The 19,271-nt window shown below is 38.8% G+C and overlaps 1 protein-coding gene across 3 annotated transcripts in view; it reads right to left on the bottom strand.

The window, feature by feature from the left end:
• LOC128687584 (uncharacterized) overlaps nt 1-19,271 on the bottom strand; it is a 254,582-nt gene that overhangs the window by 24,738 nt on the left and 210,573 nt on the right. For 2 of the 3 annotated variants that reach the window (XM_053775106.2, XM_070084183.1), the window contains exons 5-7: nt 12,904-13,005; nt 10,292-10,472; nt 55-130 (exon numbers count right to left, since the gene is read on the bottom strand). In XM_053775106.2, the coding sequence (XP_053631081.2) occupies nt 55-130; nt 10,292-10,472; nt 12,904-13,005 (359 nt within the window). The remainder of the gene's footprint in view (nt 1-54; nt 131-10,291; nt 10,473-12,903; nt 13,006-19,271) is intronic. The other variant, XM_053775107.2, reaches the window with a different exon arrangement.

The raw sequence follows: 19,271 nt of genomic DNA, 5'->3' as shown, positions 1-19,271 counted from the left end.
GCACACTGGCACTAATTGGAAAAAAAAAAAAAAAAGCCCTTTTTCACTACTTACGGTTCATTGCTTTTGGGTAGAAGTGTAGCAAGCTCCTTTATCCTATCATTAATATTAAATCGTCTTCTTCGTTCAACTGGAAAATGAATGAAAAGAGAAATCGTAAAAATTCCAGTACCAATAGCAAATGTTGCTGCCAATACAGGTTAATACCACTATATTTATTCCACATACTGCTGTATATACATCTATGAATTTATTCATGTAAATAAAAGTTATGGAAAAGGGTTGTCTGGTTGTCTTCTGAGGTACTGAGCCAAGTCCACTAACTCTGATGTTTGTTGTCCAGTAAGGGCCAAAGTAGCCTCATCCAGGACCTGTCCATTTTCATCATTCCCTGAGCCATAGGCCACCTGTCCAGTTTATTGTTTGTGCTCTCTATCACTACATTTGTCATTCCATTCAGTCTCTAATTTTCCCCTGGATTAAGAACATTTTTTGTGATTTTATTAACATATTAAGTGCAATTAACAATGGATTTTAAAAAGTGGTGGTGCCAAGAGAAAAAGTATGGTTCTCAGCCATCTACATCTCAGCCTTCTACATCTATATTACTTTCACTAGTAAAGCAATACAGCTCTTCTGACTCTCAATAAAACCTATCCTGAGTCACTAGTACCACAAAAGATACGTAAAATTACTGTAAATTACACAGAGCACTATTATACAGTACAGTGGTACCCCGAGTTTCAGCCATAATTCATTCCAGAAGGCTGTTCGAGTGCCGTTACCGAACGAATTTGTTCCCATAAAGAATAATATCAATTAGATTAGTCCACTTCAAACCCCAAAAATACACTTACAAAAATACCCTTACATAACTGTTCGAGTTGGGAGCTGTACGAAAGTAGGGGTACAACTGTACAGTACTGTAGTACAATAGGTTACAATACCTGGCTGTCTTCTGCATCAGTCCATTACTTCAGAAGACAACCAGATGATCATAAAATATTAATAACATAACTCAAAAAGTTGTGGCATTATTGTACACCCTCTTTCCCCTCTTAGTCCCTTAATGAGAGGTTTTACTGTATATCAGCTGTCTCCCAAGGTGGGATGACCCAAAACAAGGAACACATTCACCCTTAATCATTAAATAGCTGTCTTGCCAGAAATATGCAGACATTACCATTCAAATGACCTCAACTGCAACATCTTCACCCTCCCGCCTTTCAGAGTGCTAGAACTGTACCTCCCGCCTTCATGACTTGGGTCAGGCTTTCTGGTTTTTCTCTAATCTCTTCACAAAAGTTACCTAGCTCACACTGGAACAGTACATCAAGTTATAAAAACCACTTGTCTGCATTCTGATCTCACAGGTTCACATACACCTGCTGGATGCTCAGACTTCTATCACTTAAAACTTTTTTCATACACCGTGTAATAATATGGAACAGCTAGAACCTAAAAAAAACTAAAACCCATTACAAAATAATTAATAAAAAATAATTGGTCCATAAGAAGCCACAATCTGGAGGAGCTGTAAAATCAGTGATATGCATGAGGGAGTGCATGAATATATTTACCTTGTAAGTTAGTCAAACTATTCAAAATTTACAGAAAATGCCCACACTAGGTACTCAAATCCAAAGTAAGCTTCACATACTGCACTATGTGAATAATGATAATTTCATAGTGTAATGATTACCAAGTCATGAATAAATGTAGCTGACCTATACAACAATATTATTTATGGCATGTAGGACTTCCAAAATCATGATTAAAACACCTTTCAGTGGCATGGGCTTAGCACATTTTTGTGAATATAATAATTACAATGCACATAAAGGGAATATTAATCTCTTTATAGGTACTTGATCCTTATGAAGGGAAACAAATTAGCCGAACTCTAGTCATAGAGGTGCAAGGTATAGTGCCTGCCTTCTGAGAATTGCTCCGTTTGTGGTGGAGTGTTAAATCTGTAGGGGTCATACAGCACCTGGGAAAATGTAGGACATTCAGGCATAATTTAAGGAATTAGAGCACATGTCTAATTCCTTAGATTAAGAGCCCCTCACCAGCATCAAGTAACCTCCCTTGAGGGGTCCCGTTCTACAGAAAGGGTAAGGATGTTGCAGTTCAGAGGGTCATTTGAATTGTGCTGTAAGTGCACTTCAAGCAAAACAGTTATTGAATGAATGATGGTAAATGTGGAAAACGGCCAATATATATATAAAAAAAAAAGTTACAAAGTACAAAGTTCTCAACGAAAATGGGGAGAAAACCTCAAAACTATGTCAACAGGAATAGTCTGAAAATAAGAAATGATTAGTACTGAAAGAAATACAAACTATGGAATTATATGCAAGACCCTTCAAGGAGGATGTAATGATGCTGAAGGTTCCTCAGTCCAAGAAATAGGAGCGACCCCTCCCTCTTCCTTCCTTGGATCAAACCTGATCACCCCCTAGACCCCAGGTGCTGATGACTCCCACTATGGGTTTAACACTTCCCCATGCATAAATACACATAAGCAGATATGGGTAGTAGGTTGGTAGACAGCAACCACCCAGGGAAGTACTACCGTCCTGCCAGATGACTGTGAAACAGAAACCTGTAACTGTTTTGCATGATGGTAGGATTGCTGGTTTCTTTTTCTGTCTCATAAACACGCTAGATAACAGGGATATCTTGCTACTCCTACTTACACTTTGGTCACACTTCACAGACACGCACATGCATATATATATACATACATCTAGGTTTTTCTCCTTTTTCTAAATAGCTCTTGTTCTTCTTTATTTCTTCTATTGTCCATGGGGAAGTGGAAAAGAATCTTTCCTCCGTAAGCCATGCGTGTCGTATGAGGCGACTAAAATGCCGGGAGCAATGGGCTAGTAACCCCTTCTCCTGTAGACATTTACTAAAAACGAGAAGAAAAACTTTATAAAACTGGGATGCTTGAATGTGTGTGGATGTAGTGCGGATGACAAGAAACAGATGATTGCTGATGTTATGAATGAAAAGAAGTTGGATGTCCTGGCCCTAAGCGAAACAAAGCTGAAGCGGGTAGGGGAGTTTCGGTGGGGGGAAATAAATGGGATTAAATCTGGAGTATCTGAGAGAGTTAGAGCAAAGGAAGGGGTAGCAGTAATGTTGAAGGATCAGTTATGGAAGGAGAAAAGAGAATATGAATGTGTAAATTCAAGAATTATGTGGATTATTTAAAGTAAAGGTTGGATGCGAAAAGTGGGTCATAATAAGCGTGTATGCACCTGGAGAAGAGAGAAATGTAGAGGAGAGAGAGAGATGAACAATAAAATGGTATAAAATACTGCAGGTTGTTAGGTAAGACACATATGCAACAGTTAGGTATCTTTATTTCGAAACGTTTCGCCTACACAGTAGGCTTCTTCAGTCGAGTAGAGAGAAGTTGATAGAAGCAGAAGAGACTTGAAGACGATGTAATCAGTCCTTCACTCTTAAAGTTTTGAGGTGGTCAGTCCCTCAGTCTGGAGAAGAGTATTGTTCCATTGTCTGAAACAATATTGTTTCAGACAATGGAACAATACTCTTCTCCAGACTGAGGGACTGACCACCTCAAAACTTTAAGGGTGATGGACTGATTACATCGTCTTCAAGTCTCTTCTGCTTCTATCAACTTCTCTCTACTCGACTGAAGAAGCCTACTGTGTAGGCGAAACGTTTCGAAATAAAGATACCTAACTGTTGCATGTGTGTCTTACCTAACAGAGAGATTTTGGGAGATGTTAAGTGAATGTATAGGAGCCTTTGAACCAAGTGAGAGAGTAATTGTGGTAGGGGATCTGAATGCTAAAGTAGGAGAAACTTTTAGAGAGGGTGTGGTAGGTAAGTTTGGGGTGCCAGGTGTAAATGATAATGGGAGCCCTTTGATTGAACTTTGTATAGAAAGGGGTTTAGTTATAGGTAATACATATTTTAAGAAAAAGAGGATAAATAAGTATACAAGATATGATGTAGGGCGAAATGACAGTAGTTTGTTGGATTATGTATTGGTAGATAAAAGACTGTTGAGTAGACTTCAGGATGTACATGTTTATAGAGGGGCCACAGATATATCAGATCACTTTCTAGTTGTAGCTACACTGAGAGTAAAAGGCAGATGGGATACAAGGAGAATAGAAGCATCAGGGAAGAGAGAGGTGAAGGTTTATAAACTAAAAGAGGAGGAAGTTAGGGTAAGATATAAACAGCTATTGGAGGATAGATGGGCTAATGAGAGCATAGGCAATGGGGTCGAAGAGGTATGGGGTAGGTTTAAAAATGTAGTGTTAGAGTGTTCAGCAGAAGTTTGTGGTTACAGAAAGTGGGTGTGGGAGGGAAGAGGAGTGATTGGTGGAATGATGATGTAAAGAGAGTAGTAAGGGAGAAAAAGTTAGCATATGAGAACTTTTTACAAAGTAGAAGCGATGCAAGGAGGGAAGAGTATATGGAGAAAAAGAGAGAGGTTAAGAGAGTGTTGAAGCAATGTAAAAAGAGAGCAAATGAGAGAGTGGGTGAGATGTTATCAACAAATTTTGTTGAAAATAAGAAAAAGTTTTGGAGTGAGATTAACAAGTTAAGGAAGCCTAGAGAACAAATGGATTTGTCAGTTAAAAATAGGAGAGGAGAGATATTAAATGGAGAGTTAGAGGTATTGGGAAGATGGAGGGAATATTTTGAGGAATTGTTAAATGTTGATGAAGATAGGGAAGCTGTGATTTTGTGTATAGGGCAAGGAGGAATAACATCTTGTAGGAGTGAGGAAGAGCCAGTTGTGAGTGTGGGGGAAGTTCGTGAGGCAGAAGGTAAAATGAAAGGGGGTAAGGCAGCCGGGATTCGTGGGATAAAGATAGAAATGTTAAAAGCAGGTGGGGATATAGTTTTGGAGTGGTTGGTGCAATTATTTAATAAATGTATGGAAGAGGGTAAGGTACCTAGGGATTGACAGAGAGCATGCATAGTTCCTTTGTATAAAGGCAAAGGGGACAAAAGAGAGTGCAAAAATTATAGGGGGATAAGTCTGTTGAGTATACCTGGAAAAGTGTATGTTTACCTGGAGTTTACCTGGAGAGAGTTCCGGGGGTCAACGCCCCTGCGGCCCAGTCTGTGACCAGGCCTCCTGGTGGATCAGAGCCTGATCAACCAGGCTGTTGCTGCTGGCTGCACGCAAACCAACGTACGAGCCACAGCCCGGCTAGTCAGGAACCGACTTTAGGTGCTTGTCCAGTGCCAGCTTGAAGACTGCCAGGGGTCTGTTGGTAATCCCCCTTATGTATGCTGGGAGGCAGTTGAACAGTCTCGGGCCCCTGACACTTATTGTATGGTCTCTTAACGTGCTAGTGACACCCCTGCTTTTCATTGGGGGGATGTTGCATCGTCTGCCAAGTCTTTTGCTTTCGTGGTGAGTGATTTTCGTGTGCAAGTTCGGTACTAGTCCCTCTAGGATTTTCCAGGTGTATATAATCATGTATCTCTCCCGCCTGCATTCCAGGGAATACAGTTTTAGGAACCCCAAGCGCTCCCAGTAATTGAGGTGTTTTATCTCCGTTATGCATGCCGTGAAGGTTCTCTGTACATTTTCTAGGTCAGCAATTTCACCTGCCTTGAAAGGTGCTGTTAGTGTGCAGCAATATTCCAGCCTAGATAGAACAAGTGACCTGAAGAGTGTCATCATGGGCTTGGCCTCCCTAGTTTTGAAGGTTCTCATTATCCATCCTGTCATTTTTCTAGCAGATGCGATTGATACAATGTTATGGTCCTTGAAGGTGAGATCCTCCGACATGATCACTCCCAGGTCTTTGACGTTGGTGTTTCGCTCTATTTTGTGGCCAGAATTTGTTTTGTACTCTGATGAAGATTTAATTTCCAGGCTAGACGTAACTACGTTCAGGACAGACATAACTACAATCAAAACTTATTCCTGGGTAGCATTGAAAATGGGTTGGACAAATATTTTTGTTGGTAGAACGGAGTTTTATAAAGACCTGCCTAGTATGGGCCAGTAAGACCATAAGAAAGGAGGAACACTATACTACACTATCACTAAACGCTACACTATCACTAAACACTACACTTATTATCACTATGCAACACTTCACTATCACTAGACATTATACTACATCTCACATTACAAAACACTTACACTGTTACACTATTAAATTTCAGTTCCCTTCCATTTAAATCAATTCTACACGCACTTTCAATTATAAAAAGAAAATTCGAACATCACTATTTTTTCAGAATATTGATATATTTAGTAAAATGGGGCACCATTTATTATATTAATACGTATATGATTGAAATAATTAAGCTTAAGATTCAAAATTAAATTATCATCAATTAATCAAATAAAGCACTAAAAGTAAGCTTAAGTCATCAAAATGTCTTGCAAAATGGCACTGAAAACCTGCTGCTTGTGGATGCTGGCAGTGGGAATCATCCTGGAGATACTGGGTTGTTATTATCAGCTTTTTGATCCATGGGTTCGTGATTTAGAAAAGGAGAGAGACGACCTCAGAAGAGAGGTTGACCAAGCTACCGATGCTTGCCAGCCAATGTTCTATTGGTTCTCTCTCTCAACTGTAGTTGATGTGTGGCGATACGTGAGCGACACTCCAGTACAAGAGACAAGTACCGACAGTGACCTTCAGTTTGATCCAAGGTGGCTGCCAGTCATTGGTCGCATCATCACTGCTTATGAATGTTACGTGGAAATCCAAAATCTTAAAACGCTTCTTCTTGAGGTGACATCACGCTGTCATGAGTGTTCCTCTACTCCCTTCACAATGACTGTGTTGTGTGTCCTCATGTCAATTACAATGAGTGCCATGGGACTGATCGCACCAGTCAAACTCTGGAGGAGACCAATCGGCGATACACTGAAGATGGCTATGGTAGGACAGCCAAAAACAAGCAAACATAACAGACATCGCAGACAAAATGCATTGGAGAAAACTGACCAGGACCAGACACAGTTAAATGGCGAGCAAAAGAAGAGTAAAAAGAAGAAAATTAATGAGATAGAGACAATTGACGATGTTGACCTAGCCTACAGGTTAACTGCCCTCCGAGGTGCCCGTAACCAAAAAGGTATATACAAAATAACTGACCCTAAGAAGGCAGAGATGAATAAAATGACTGCGAACAAGCGCAAGGTGAAAAGCCTCACCAATGGTAAAAACAAAACACACAACAGTGTTGGTGTTTGAGTTAAATATTTATTGAATGAAGAAGGAAATATTTTTGTTTAGGAGTTATATTTATAATCAGTTCCTTTGTTTACATTAAGATATTTTTTGTTGAGATTATGTTGTTGAGGAGATGTATATTACAATACCTGTGCTCAATATTAACCTACATGGAGACAAGATGTACTCCATAATAAAAATAATTATTTAACCCTTTGACTGTTTCAGGCCCCTCTCTGAAACTGTCATTCTATGTCGCCAAATATTCGAAAAAAAAAAAAATTATTTTTTCTTATGAAAATGTTAGGAATATTTTTCTGAGTGTTTTAAGCCTAAAAAAAATTTTTGCCATCAGTACTTACCGAGATGTAGAGCCGCAAAGTTTGCAGAAAGTGACGTGCGTATGGCAACAGCGGCGACTGCCGCCCACCCAGTATTCTTTTATTTACTCTAATTCCACGTATAATTCCTGACTACCTGGACAAAATCTCCAGCTTCACCATTACTGTCTCCCCGGACAGCACCTCCAGCTTCACCATTACTGTCTCCCAGAACAGCACTATCAGCCCCACATTTACTGACTACCAGGACATCACCTCCAGCCTTACAGTTTTTGACTGCATGGCCAGTATCAAGGGCAGTACCATTCAGCCCAGACTTTTTATGTTCCCATCTGTTGTAGAGAGCTTCCAGGTTTTCTATGAAAGCAGCTTTGATGTTATCCTCTTTTAATACCCTTGTGATTTTAGTCCACAGATTTATCTCATTTGGGCATACCCAAAAACACTTCCGTTTTAATACTGCTTGTAGATAGTTCTTGGATATCTGCACAAGGGGCGTGACACCAATTTCCACAAAAATGACAATTTATCCATGTGGAAGCCCGTTTGTTTGACCGCAGACTACACAGAGCTTCATAATGATTTGAATGGTTGATTTACTGTAATTCTACTAGCAACCTCTTGAATATTCTATTAATAACCTCCTTAAATGAAGCTCTAGCTATTTGTATTTCTATTTCTAACTGTACTTGTATATTGGACAGCTTACCGTGTACGTTCCTGATTTATATTCATTGTTTGTGTTTGATAAGGGCGCCTACAACCCCATCCGTTTACAGTCTGCTTTATTGTCCAACGAATCCGTTTGAAACCAGTCAAGGGTTCGGACCAGTCGATCTGATCTGATCAGTGGGTCACTTATTTAAAACATACTGGTCGGTGATTTGGGCTAACACATGAAGGATCTACTGGAAATTATCTACCCGAGTAATATGTGATTTGATTGATACAAAAGTACAACTTGCGTGTTGAAGAAACCGGTGATTTCTGGCAGCTCCTACAATGACGAACGGTCGAGCCTCAACCCTTGTTTATCAATCGCTGTATCTAGCTTTTCTAGTTTTTTTTTTCATCTCCACCACAATAAATGCTATATTATCACTATAGTTGACTGGTAGAAATTTTGGAGGAAGGACGCTTTTTCTGTAGTAATAATTGCTTCTCGTTGTGTATATTGCGACCGCTGGTAACTACAAGTTATCTGGTAGAGTTATTATTGAAAGAATTAAGAGTAAGACGGAGAATAGGATAGCAGATGAACAAGGAGGCTTTAGGAAAGGTAGGGGGTGTGTGGACCAGGTGTTTACAGTGAAACATATAAGTGAACAGTATTTAGATAAGGCTAAAGAGGTCTTTGTGGCATTTATGGATTTGGAAAAGGCGTATGACAGGGTGGATATTGGGGCAATGTGGCAGATGTTGCAGGTGTATGGTGTAGGAGGTAGGTTACTGAAAGCAGTGAAGAGTTTTTATGAGGATAGTGAGGCTCAAGTTAGAGTATGTAGGAAAGAGGGAAATTATTTCCCAGTAAAGGTAGGCCTTAGACAAGGATGTGTGATGTCACCGTGGTTGTTTAATATATTTATAGATGGGGTTGTAAGAGAAGTAAATGCGAGGGGTTTGGCAAGAGGCGTGGAGTTAAAAGATAAAGAATCACACATAAAGTGGGAGTTGTCACAGTTGCTCTTTGCTGATGACACTGTGCTCTTGGGAGATTCTGAAGAGAAGTTGCAGAGATTGGTGGATGAATTTGGTAGGGTGTGCAAAAGAAGAAAATTAAAAGTGAATACAGGAAAGAGTAAGGTTATGAGGATAACAAAAAGATTAGGCGATGAAAGATTGGATATCAGATTGGAGGGAGAGAGTATGGAGGAGGTGAATGTATTCAGATATTTGGGAGTGGACATGTCAGCGGATGGGTCTATGAAGGATGAGGTGAATCATAGAATTGATGAGGGGAAAAGGGTGAGTGGTGCACTTAGGAGTCTGTGGAGACAAAGAACTTTGTCCTTGGAGGCAAAGAGGGGAATGTATGAGAGTATAGTTTTACCAATGCTCTTATATGGGTGTGAAGCATGGGTGATGAATGTTGCAGCGAGGAGAAGGCTGGAGGCAGTGGAGATGTCATGTCTGAGGGCAATGTGTGGTGTGAATATAATGCAGAGAATTCGTAGTTTGGAAGTTAGGAGGTGCGGGATTACAAAAACTGTTGTCCAGAGGGCTGAGGAAGGGTTGTTGAGGTGGTTCGGACATGTAGAGAGAATGGAGCGAAACAGAGTGACTTCAAAAGAGTGTATCAGTCTGTAGTGGAAGGAAGGCGGGGTAGGGGTCGGCCTAGGAAAGGTTGGAGGGAGGGGGTAAAGGAGGTTTTGTGTGCGAGGGGCTTGGACTTCCAGCAGGCATGCGTGAGCATGTTTGATAGGAGTGAATGGAGACAAATGGTTTTTAATACTTGACGTGCTGTTGGAGTGTGAGCAAAGTAACATTTATGAAGGGGTTCAGGGAAACCAGCAGGCCGGACTTGAGTCCTGGAGATGGGAAGTACAGTGCCTGCACTCTGAAGGAGGGGTGTTAATGTTGCAGTTTAAAAACTGTAGTGTAAAGCACCCTTCTGGCAAGACAGTGATGGAGTGAATGATGGTGATAGTTTTTCTTTTTCAGGCCACCCTGCCTTGGTGGGAATCAGCTAGTGTGATATAAAAAAAAAAAAAAAAAAAAAAAAAGCAGATATGGTGATGCACTTACTCATATTATGATTATCTTTCTTTTGTCGATCCTTTATGAAAGCGACCATCTGCTGGTCATTAACAGGAGGCTCTGACTTAACCTGAGCAACATCTGATGGGCAAGAGTTGGAGGTCTTGCCCATGTAGCCATTGAGTCCTAGCAGGTCACATATAGAGCCTGGCACACTACTGTTCAACTGCTGAGGAAGAGAAAAATATATCAATTAGTCAGTTTTTTTCAATATTGATTAAAAAGTAATTTTAAATTCTGAACATTGAAAGTCAATTTTCCAGAATTCCATAAAATATAATCTAATTTTAAGACTGCTTATGTGAAAAGCACTTAATCAAAAACATCCAACTAAAGAAAATAAATACTGTATTCTTTTCAAAAAGCAGGGGTTAGGGTGCCTAGATATTGGAGAAGGGCTGGTGATCCAAGGAAGTACTGCTAGCCTTCCCTTCCCTTCAGGACAAATTTCATTATCTCCCATTCCCAGGTGCTTTAAGACCTTTACAAGTTTAGCACTTCGAATATAATAATTAGTTAAGTTTCACTCGCTGTGCGATCCCAAAGAGGTATCCTCATACCCCATAAGCCGAGCCCCCTCTACCTCAATGCTTGGAGAAGAAATAGTACTGAGCATAGCTTAAGATTTTAATGCACTTAATTAGTATGTGCACCGATGATTTGAAGTTAATCAGAAAGACAAGTTATTCCACTGACACTAATAGGCCAACTTCAATGAAAATAGGAAACTTACACTTACACAGCCCTAAATCAATTTGAACCTTCCACTATGATCCACCAGCTTTGAAAACTTGAACCAATTAAAAGAAGCATTCTCAAGTCATCACATATTAAGACTTGAAGCTGATAGGATGAGACTTCGCAAATGATAAAAAAAAAAAAATCAAAGTTCCCAGTTTCAATACAGCTGGCCAAATTCAGCACTTACACAGCCAGAATTTAATCCAAACCTTTATGATACACCAGCATTTAAGGTTTGAATTCAATCAGAAGAGGCATTCTCCAGTTAATGTACAGAAACCAGTTTGTTCACTGAAATTTGCTAATTATATCTTACACAACCCAAAATCAATGTGAAGCTTTCCTCAAAGGGCAGGGGGGATAACCACACCAGTGCTAACCCTATAGATGTGTCATGATTCTGGTAAAGGACTTTATCAAAGGCATTGGACATATTCTCTTCCCGTGGGTTGAACTTGATTGCCTCCCATTTTCCCTATGGGTTTAGCACTCCCCTGCCCATAAAAAAAAAGTCACCAGCATTCTAGTTATAGCATGGAAACAAATTTAATAAAAAAATTTGCATATTACAATTTAGCTCAAAATGAATGTGAATCTTCCTTTATGCAAAACTTACTCACCATCATCGAAAGTTTGAGCTAATTAAAAAGTGCACTGTTCTGGGGGTAATGATTCAAAGTTCAATAAGTATGTTACTAAAATGGAAAATTTACATATACAACCCTAAATCTATTTGGTGTCATTCTGTCCAAAAGAGGCATATTCAAGTTATTTTAAGGGAAAAAATACACCATTTTTACAATGGCAATTTTGCATTTACACACTCCAATAACAATCTCAACCTCCTTTTAAGTAGGAATACCAGTAGTGAAAGTTTAAAAACCATCAGAAGCGGTTTTCTCTTGTTATTGCAGAAATGAAAAATCTGGAATGGTCCACATAAAATTGATGGGAGGGCACCTGCACATCCCAATAGTTGTATGAACCTTTCCATAGTTACAGTACGCCATGACTGAAAATCTGAAGATCCTTAGATGAGGTAATTATAAACGAGTCTTGGAAAATAAGATCAGGCTTAATTATACCTTTCAGTGAATTACAAGTGTAAAAGACTAGGTATCTTCCACATGTTGGCTAAATATGTTCATGATAATTATCTACATAATCTACAAACCGACTGATATTTTTATCAGAAACCACTTTATAGGACAGACAGGAAGGAAAGTCTCCCAACTTAACAATCAACTAACCCATTAATGAATGGGTTGGTTGACTGTACATGGTAAAAGTCACAACACCGTCACTGGAAGAATTTATATCCAAAATATTTTTTTTCTGCTTAACAGTCCCACCGATGTTACTTATTTTTTTTTTTAAATTGCGATTCTTCATTGCCGCCGATGTAACTTAACTGGTTATAGATGTTTCCTTTGATATTTGGAAATGTTTGCGTCAGGATTCAAATTTCTTAAGATTTTTTTATACTGTATTTCATTTTTTTTCATATTTCATTAATGAATGGTTTTGAAATTAGATCAAATAATATGAAACTTCTAAAGACTATTTTATTTTACTATTATTTAAAACGTCTCTATTTCATTAATATTATGTCTTCGAAAGGTATTCCTATGTTAAATGTTGTAATTTAATTTTAATATGGTTTCCTTCCCCGACACAAAGTTAAAAAAATGCTTGTAAAACATATATAAAAAGTCAAGATTAACCTACAAATTGGAAGTGGAATCTGAAAACGTTTTGATTCGTTTTGGACCATTAGTAAATTATGACTTGATAACTGTCCAGATGTCCTCTAGGATTTTCTTAATTTGTAAGTTAATCATTGGTAGCAGACAACTTACCGCAGGAGGCACAGTGGAAGCCTGATGGTCGTAAGTCTTGAGACTGTCAGCAGCGTCCAGACCCTCCTCCAGGTTGAGAATCTCGTCGATAACATCCTCAACCTGTCGAAGAAAATCATCATCAGTACCTACCAAGTGTTATGCAGTTCAGTAAAACGCTCGGCTAACAACCTAAAGGACCTGGGTTTGATTCTCTGGCAGGTGAGAAGTATGGGAAAGTCTCCTGAAACCTGCTGCCCCCTTTCACTTAGCAGAAAAATATCAGTGTTAGTCGAAAGTTGTGGAGAGAATCCTAGTGGTAGATTATTATCAATATTACCAGGTTTTGAAATAAGCTGAGCTACGATAATGGTTGTAAGTTCATCAGAGTAAAAGTGAATTATTTCGTGAGGTTCCAGATAATTTGTAAGGGTTCTATGGTTTCGCAGAATTACTGACAAATCTCGTACAATTCTGTAGTAAAAGATTTTAGCCGATAACTATTAACACGCCTTGTCGTCTGTTTGGTTACTAACTGATAAAACGTGTGAAATATGATTGCCTGACCACTACTATAATGGGTCTTGTTCATTCAGATTTCACTAACTCTAGTTATTATTATTATTATTATTATAATAATCAAAAAAGAAGCGCTAAGCCACAAGGACAATACAGCAACTCTAGTTATTACATACTACATATATTTTTCATTTTTTAGTATTGCTGTAATGCATTTTTACTTGATTTGCCAAATTATCTAGATTTTGTTTAAGATTTTTACCTCGTACACCCATATAGCAAGATTTTTTCTGAAGAACTAATCACTATTCCTTAGGGCACTTTTTTTTTTGGTCAATTTAGGTTATGTACATAAACATTTTAACACGTTATGACTTATCTTGAGCAGTTCAGCGACACTCCTAAATCAATCATAATAAAATCACATTACGGAAGTTTAATTTGCTTTCATTCTCATCTTTATTAAAGCCGAGGACTCGTGAATAAAATGTGGCTTCACACAGCCGTGGAGTTGTTTATAAAATTGCCTTTGGTTTACAAGATCGCAACCTGGTTCTTACAAGACCAGGGGATGGGAGAGTTTCAATGGAGAGGAATAAATGGGATTAGGTCAGGGGTTTCAAATAGAGTTAGAGCTAAAGAAGGAGTAGCAATAATGTTGAAGGATAAGCTATGGCAGGAAAAGAGGGACTACAAATGTATAAATTCAAGGATTATGTGGAGTAAAATAAAGATTGGATGTGAAAAGTGGGTTATAGTAAGCGTGTATGCACCTGGAGAAGAGAGAAGTGTAGAGGAGAGAGAGAGATTCTGGGAAATGTTGAGTGAATGCATGGGGAGTTTTGAATCAAGTGTGAGAGTAATGGTGGTTGGGGATTTAAATGCTAAAGTGGGTAAAAATGTTATGGAGGGAGTAGTAGGTAAATTTGGGGTGCCAGGGGTAAATATAAATGGGGAGCCTTTAATTGAGCTATGTGTAGAAAGAAATTTGGTAATAAGTAATACATATTTTATGAAAAAGAGGATAAATAAATATACAAGGTATGATGTAGCACGTAATGAAAGTAGTTTGTTAGATTATGTATTGGTGGATAAAAGGTTGATGGGTAGTCTCCAGGATGTACATGTTTATAGAGGGGCAACTGATATATCGGATCATTATTTAGTTGTAGCTACAGTTAGAGTAAGAGGTAGATGGGAAAAGAGTAAGGTGGCAACAACAAGTAAGAGGGAGGTGAAAGTGTATAAACTAACGGAGGAGGAAGTTCGGGCGAGATATAAGTGACTATTGGCAGAAAGGTGGGCTAGTGCAAAAAATAGTAGTGGGGGGGTTTGAAGAGGGTTGGAATAGTTTTAAAAATGCAGTATTAGAATGTGGGGCAGAAGTTTGTGGTTATAGGAGGGTGGGGGCAGGAGGAAAGAGGAGTGATTGGTGGAATGATGAAGTAAAGGGTGTGATAAAAGAGAAAAAAGTAGCTTACGAGAGGTTTTTACAAAGCAGAAGTGTTATAAGAAGAGCAGAGTATATGGAGAGTAAAAGAAAGGTGAAGAGAGTGGTGAGAGAGTGTAAAAGGAGAGCAGATGAAAGAGTGGGAGAGGCACTGTCAAGAAATTTTAATGAAAATAAGAAAAAATTTTGGAGTGATTTAAACAAGTTAAGAAAGCCTAGGGAAAGTATGGATTTGTCAGTTAAAAACAGAGTAGGGGAGTTAGTAGATGGGGAGAGGGAGGTATTAGGTAGATGGCGAGAATATTTTGAGGAACTTTTAAATGTTGAGGAAGAAAGGGAGGCGGTAATTTCATGCACTGGCCAGGGAGGTATACCATCTTTTAGGAGTGAAGAAGAGCAGAATGTAAGTGTGGTGGAGGTACGTGAGGCATTACGTAGAATGAAAGGGGGTAAAGCAGCTGGAACTGATGGGATCATGACAGAAATGTTAAAAGCAGGGGGGGATATAGTGTTGGAGTGGTTGGTACTTTTGTTTAATAAATGTATGAAAGAGGGGAAGGTACCTAGGGATTGGCAGAGAGCATGTATAGTCCCTTTATATAAAGAGAATGGGGACAAAAGAGATTGTAAAAATTATAGAGGAATAAGTTTACTGAGTATACCAGGAAAAGTATACGGTAGGGTTATAATTGAAAGAATTAGAGGTAAGACAGAATGTAGGATTGCGGATGAGCAGGGAGGCTTCAGAGTGGGTAGGGGATGTGTAGATCAAGTGTTTACATTGAAGCATATATGTGAACAGTATTTAGATAAAGGTAGGGAAGTTTTTATTGCATTTATGGATTTAAAAAAGGCATATGATAGAGTGGATAGAGGAGCAATGTGGCAGATGTTGCAAGTATATGGAATAGGTGGCAAGTTACTAAATGCTGTAAAGAGCTTTTATGAGGATAGTGAGGCTCAGGTTAGGGTGTGTAGAAGAGAGGGAGAATACTTCCCGGTAAAAGTAGGTCTTAGACAGGGATGTGTAATGTCACCATGGTTGTTTAATATATTTATAGATGGGGTTGTAAAAGAAGTAAATGCTAGGGTGTTCGGGAGAGGGGTGGGATTAAATTATGGGGAATCAAATTCAAAATGGGAATTGACACAGTTACTTTTTGCTGATGATACTGTGCTTATGGGAGATTCTAAAGAAAAATTGCAAAGGTTAGTGGATGAGTTTGAGAATGTGTGTAAAGGTAGAAAGTTGAAAGTGAACATAGAAAAGAGTAAGGTGATGAGAGTATCAATTGATTTAGATAAAGAAAAATTGGATATCAAATTGGGGAGGAGGAGTATGGAAGAAGTGAATGTTTTCAGATACTTGGGAGTTGACGTGTCGGCGGATGGATTTATGAAGGATGAAGTTAATCATAGAATTGATGAGGGAAAAAAGGTGAGTGGTGCATTGAGGTATATGTGGAGTCATAAAACGTTATCTATGGAGGCAAAGAAGGGAATGTATGAAAGTATAGTAGTACCAACACTCTTATATGGATGTGAAGCTTGGGTGGTAAATGCAGCAGCGAGGAGACGGTTGGAGGCAGTGGAGATGTCCTGTCTAAGGGCAATGTGTGGTGTAAATATTATGCAGAAAATTCGGAGTGTGGAAATTAGGAGAAGGTGTGGAGTTAATAAAAGCATTAGTCAGAGGGCAGAAGAGGGATTGTTGAGGTGGTTTGGTCATTTAGAGAGAATGGATCAAAGTAGAATGACATGGAAAGCATATAAATCTATAGGGGAAGGAAGGAGGGGTAGGGGTCGTCCTCGAAAGGGTTGGAAAGAAAGGGTAAAGGAGGTTTTGTGGGCGAGGGGCTTGGACTTCCAGCAAGCGTGCATGAGAGTGTTAGATAGGAGTGAATGGAGACGAATGATACTTGGGACCTGACGATCTGTTGGAGTGTGAGCAGGGATTTAGTGAAGGGATTCAGGAAAACCGGTTATTTTCATATAGTCGGACTTGAGTCCTGGAAATGGGAAGTACAATGCCTGCACTTTAAAGGAGGGGTTTTGGATATTGGCAGTTTGGAGGGATTGTTGTGTATCTTTATACGTATATGCTTCTAAACTGTTGTATTCTGAGCACCTCTGCAAAAGCAGTGATAATGTGTGAGTGTGGTGGAAGTGTTGAATGATGATGAAAGTATTTTCTTTTTGGGGATTTTCTTTCTTTTTTGGGTCACCCTGCCTCGGTGGGAGACGGCCGACTTGTTGAAATATATATATATATATATATATATATATATATATATATATATTATATATATATATATATATATATTATATAATGTCGTGCCGAATATGTATAACTGGTCAATCAGCAAGAACTCATTTAATATTAAGTCCTTTCTAAAATTTTCTCTTATACGTTTAAAGATATATTTTTTCATTAATGTTGATGTAAAAATTTATAATTTTGCACCAAAAGGAACTTAGAAAACTTACCTAACCTTATTATAACAAGCGCAATTTATTTTAGCCTAACATAACTAAATATATTTTAGATTTGTTTACAGTAATTTAATACTAAACAAACACAGTTAAATATATTTTTTTCGCTAGGTTAAGAATGATTTTGGCGAAATTATTGCATACACAAATTTTCACTTGTCCTATATGGCAAGATGAGCGTTGCTATTTAAGCCAAGATCGCAAGTTTTGCCTATTCGGCACGAGATATATATATATATATATATATATATATATATATATATATATATATAGGAAACAGCTTAAAATGGTGAAGAATCTTCAAAAAGTCACTCAATAGAACCGTTAGTAAACCTAATCTCAATGAAATACCGATCGAAACATTTATCTTAAATTATTCCAGACAATACATACCAGCACAACGGTCTCCTGCCGCCCTTAAACTGGTGTGTTATAAATGGTATCTGATGAACCATTTATTAGGCAAGATTATCTTAATGTCTTGATGAAGCCTTTATTACAATATTTCCTTTAAGATATGAGTGAAACATTGTTATGATAAAAATTCACATTCTTTTCATTTAATACGTTTGTTTCCACTTTGTGTATCAGTACCAATGTTAATTATATTCATAGGCAAGCGCTAAACCCGTGAGACTTGTATAGCGCTGGGAATGGGAAGTAATCAGGTTTGATTCTATGAAGGGTAGGGGGGGTTGCTCCAATTCCTTGGATCAAGACTCTACCAGCTTCAAGGGTGGGAAGTAGTGGAAATCATATTGGCTATATCATACCCCCTCCACCCTTTAATGGTGGCGAGTGGCTCTTAATCTAAGAAATTGGATATATGCTCCAATTTCTTGGATTAAATCTGAATATGAGACAGAACAGCTCTCTTGTGAGATCCTATTAATGATCACTGTTAATTGGACGATGATCTCGCGATAAGAGGTCACTATTTTTCAAGTTCCGTCGTCTTTCAGGAAGGTGCCCTGATGCTATTGAAGTGCTATTGAATGGGAGTGTAGCTCCTACGGGTTTAGGGCCTACCCTTGAATACAATATTTTTACTGAATCGTTGACCCAAACTGATGCCACTAAACCTCTATTCTTACCTATCATCTTTCACCATCTATCATAGTAATGTCTACTCTGCTCATGTTATTGAGCACATTCACAAAGGTGTGATTTAAATACTGAAATGACCATTTTTGACTAAGATGATACTGGTCACAAGTTCGATTTCTGCAAAACTCCTATTTTCGAAATGTTTTATAAGCATCACTGCGAATTTCAGTTTAGAATACATATACTTGAGTTATACTAATACTGCCCGCTGGTGACGTAACAAGTGACCTAGCATGAGAACAGCAGTAAAAGTGAACCTAACTGCCTGGCTGTGGGTACAGGCTGGGCTTCTCACTTTCTATTTACCAACCAAACATGGCATCAGTGTCTGCCTACATACTTCCATAACTCTACCCCGGCCCTGCACCCTTTTCACACTCACACCATTACATGCAAGTATTAATTATAATACGATTAATGATGGATGCATATTCTACTTGAAGTAACAGTGAAGTATTTATATTCAAGCAATCATCAAATTACTTTATGCATATGATGAGATAAGATTTCGTTCGGATTTTTAACCCCGGAGGGTTAGCCACCCAGGATAACCCAAGAAAGTCAGTGCGTCATCGAGGACTGTCTAACTTATTTCCATTGGGGTCCTTAATCTTGTCCCCCAGGATGCGACCCACACCAGTCGACTAACACCCAGGTACCTATTTGCTGCTAGGTGAACAGGACAACAGGTGTAAGGAAACGTGTCGAAATGTTTCCACCCGCCGGGAATCGAACCCGGGCCCTCCGTGTGTGAAGCGGGAGCTTTAGCCACCAGGCCACCGGGCCACCATTCTAAGAATGTACCAGATTTATGAGCTAA

Source organism: Cherax quadricarinatus, chromosome 11 (assembly GCF_038502225.1).
Source record: "Cherax quadricarinatus isolate ZL_2023a chromosome 11, ASM3850222v1, whole genome shotgun sequence".
In the NCBI taxonomy this organism is placed as follows: domain Eukaryota; kingdom Metazoa; phylum Arthropoda; class Malacostraca; order Decapoda; family Parastacidae; genus Cherax; species Cherax quadricarinatus.
The sequence above is the reverse complement of the archived record's forward strand: the minus strand, read 5'-3'. Positions and strand labels throughout refer to the sequence as shown.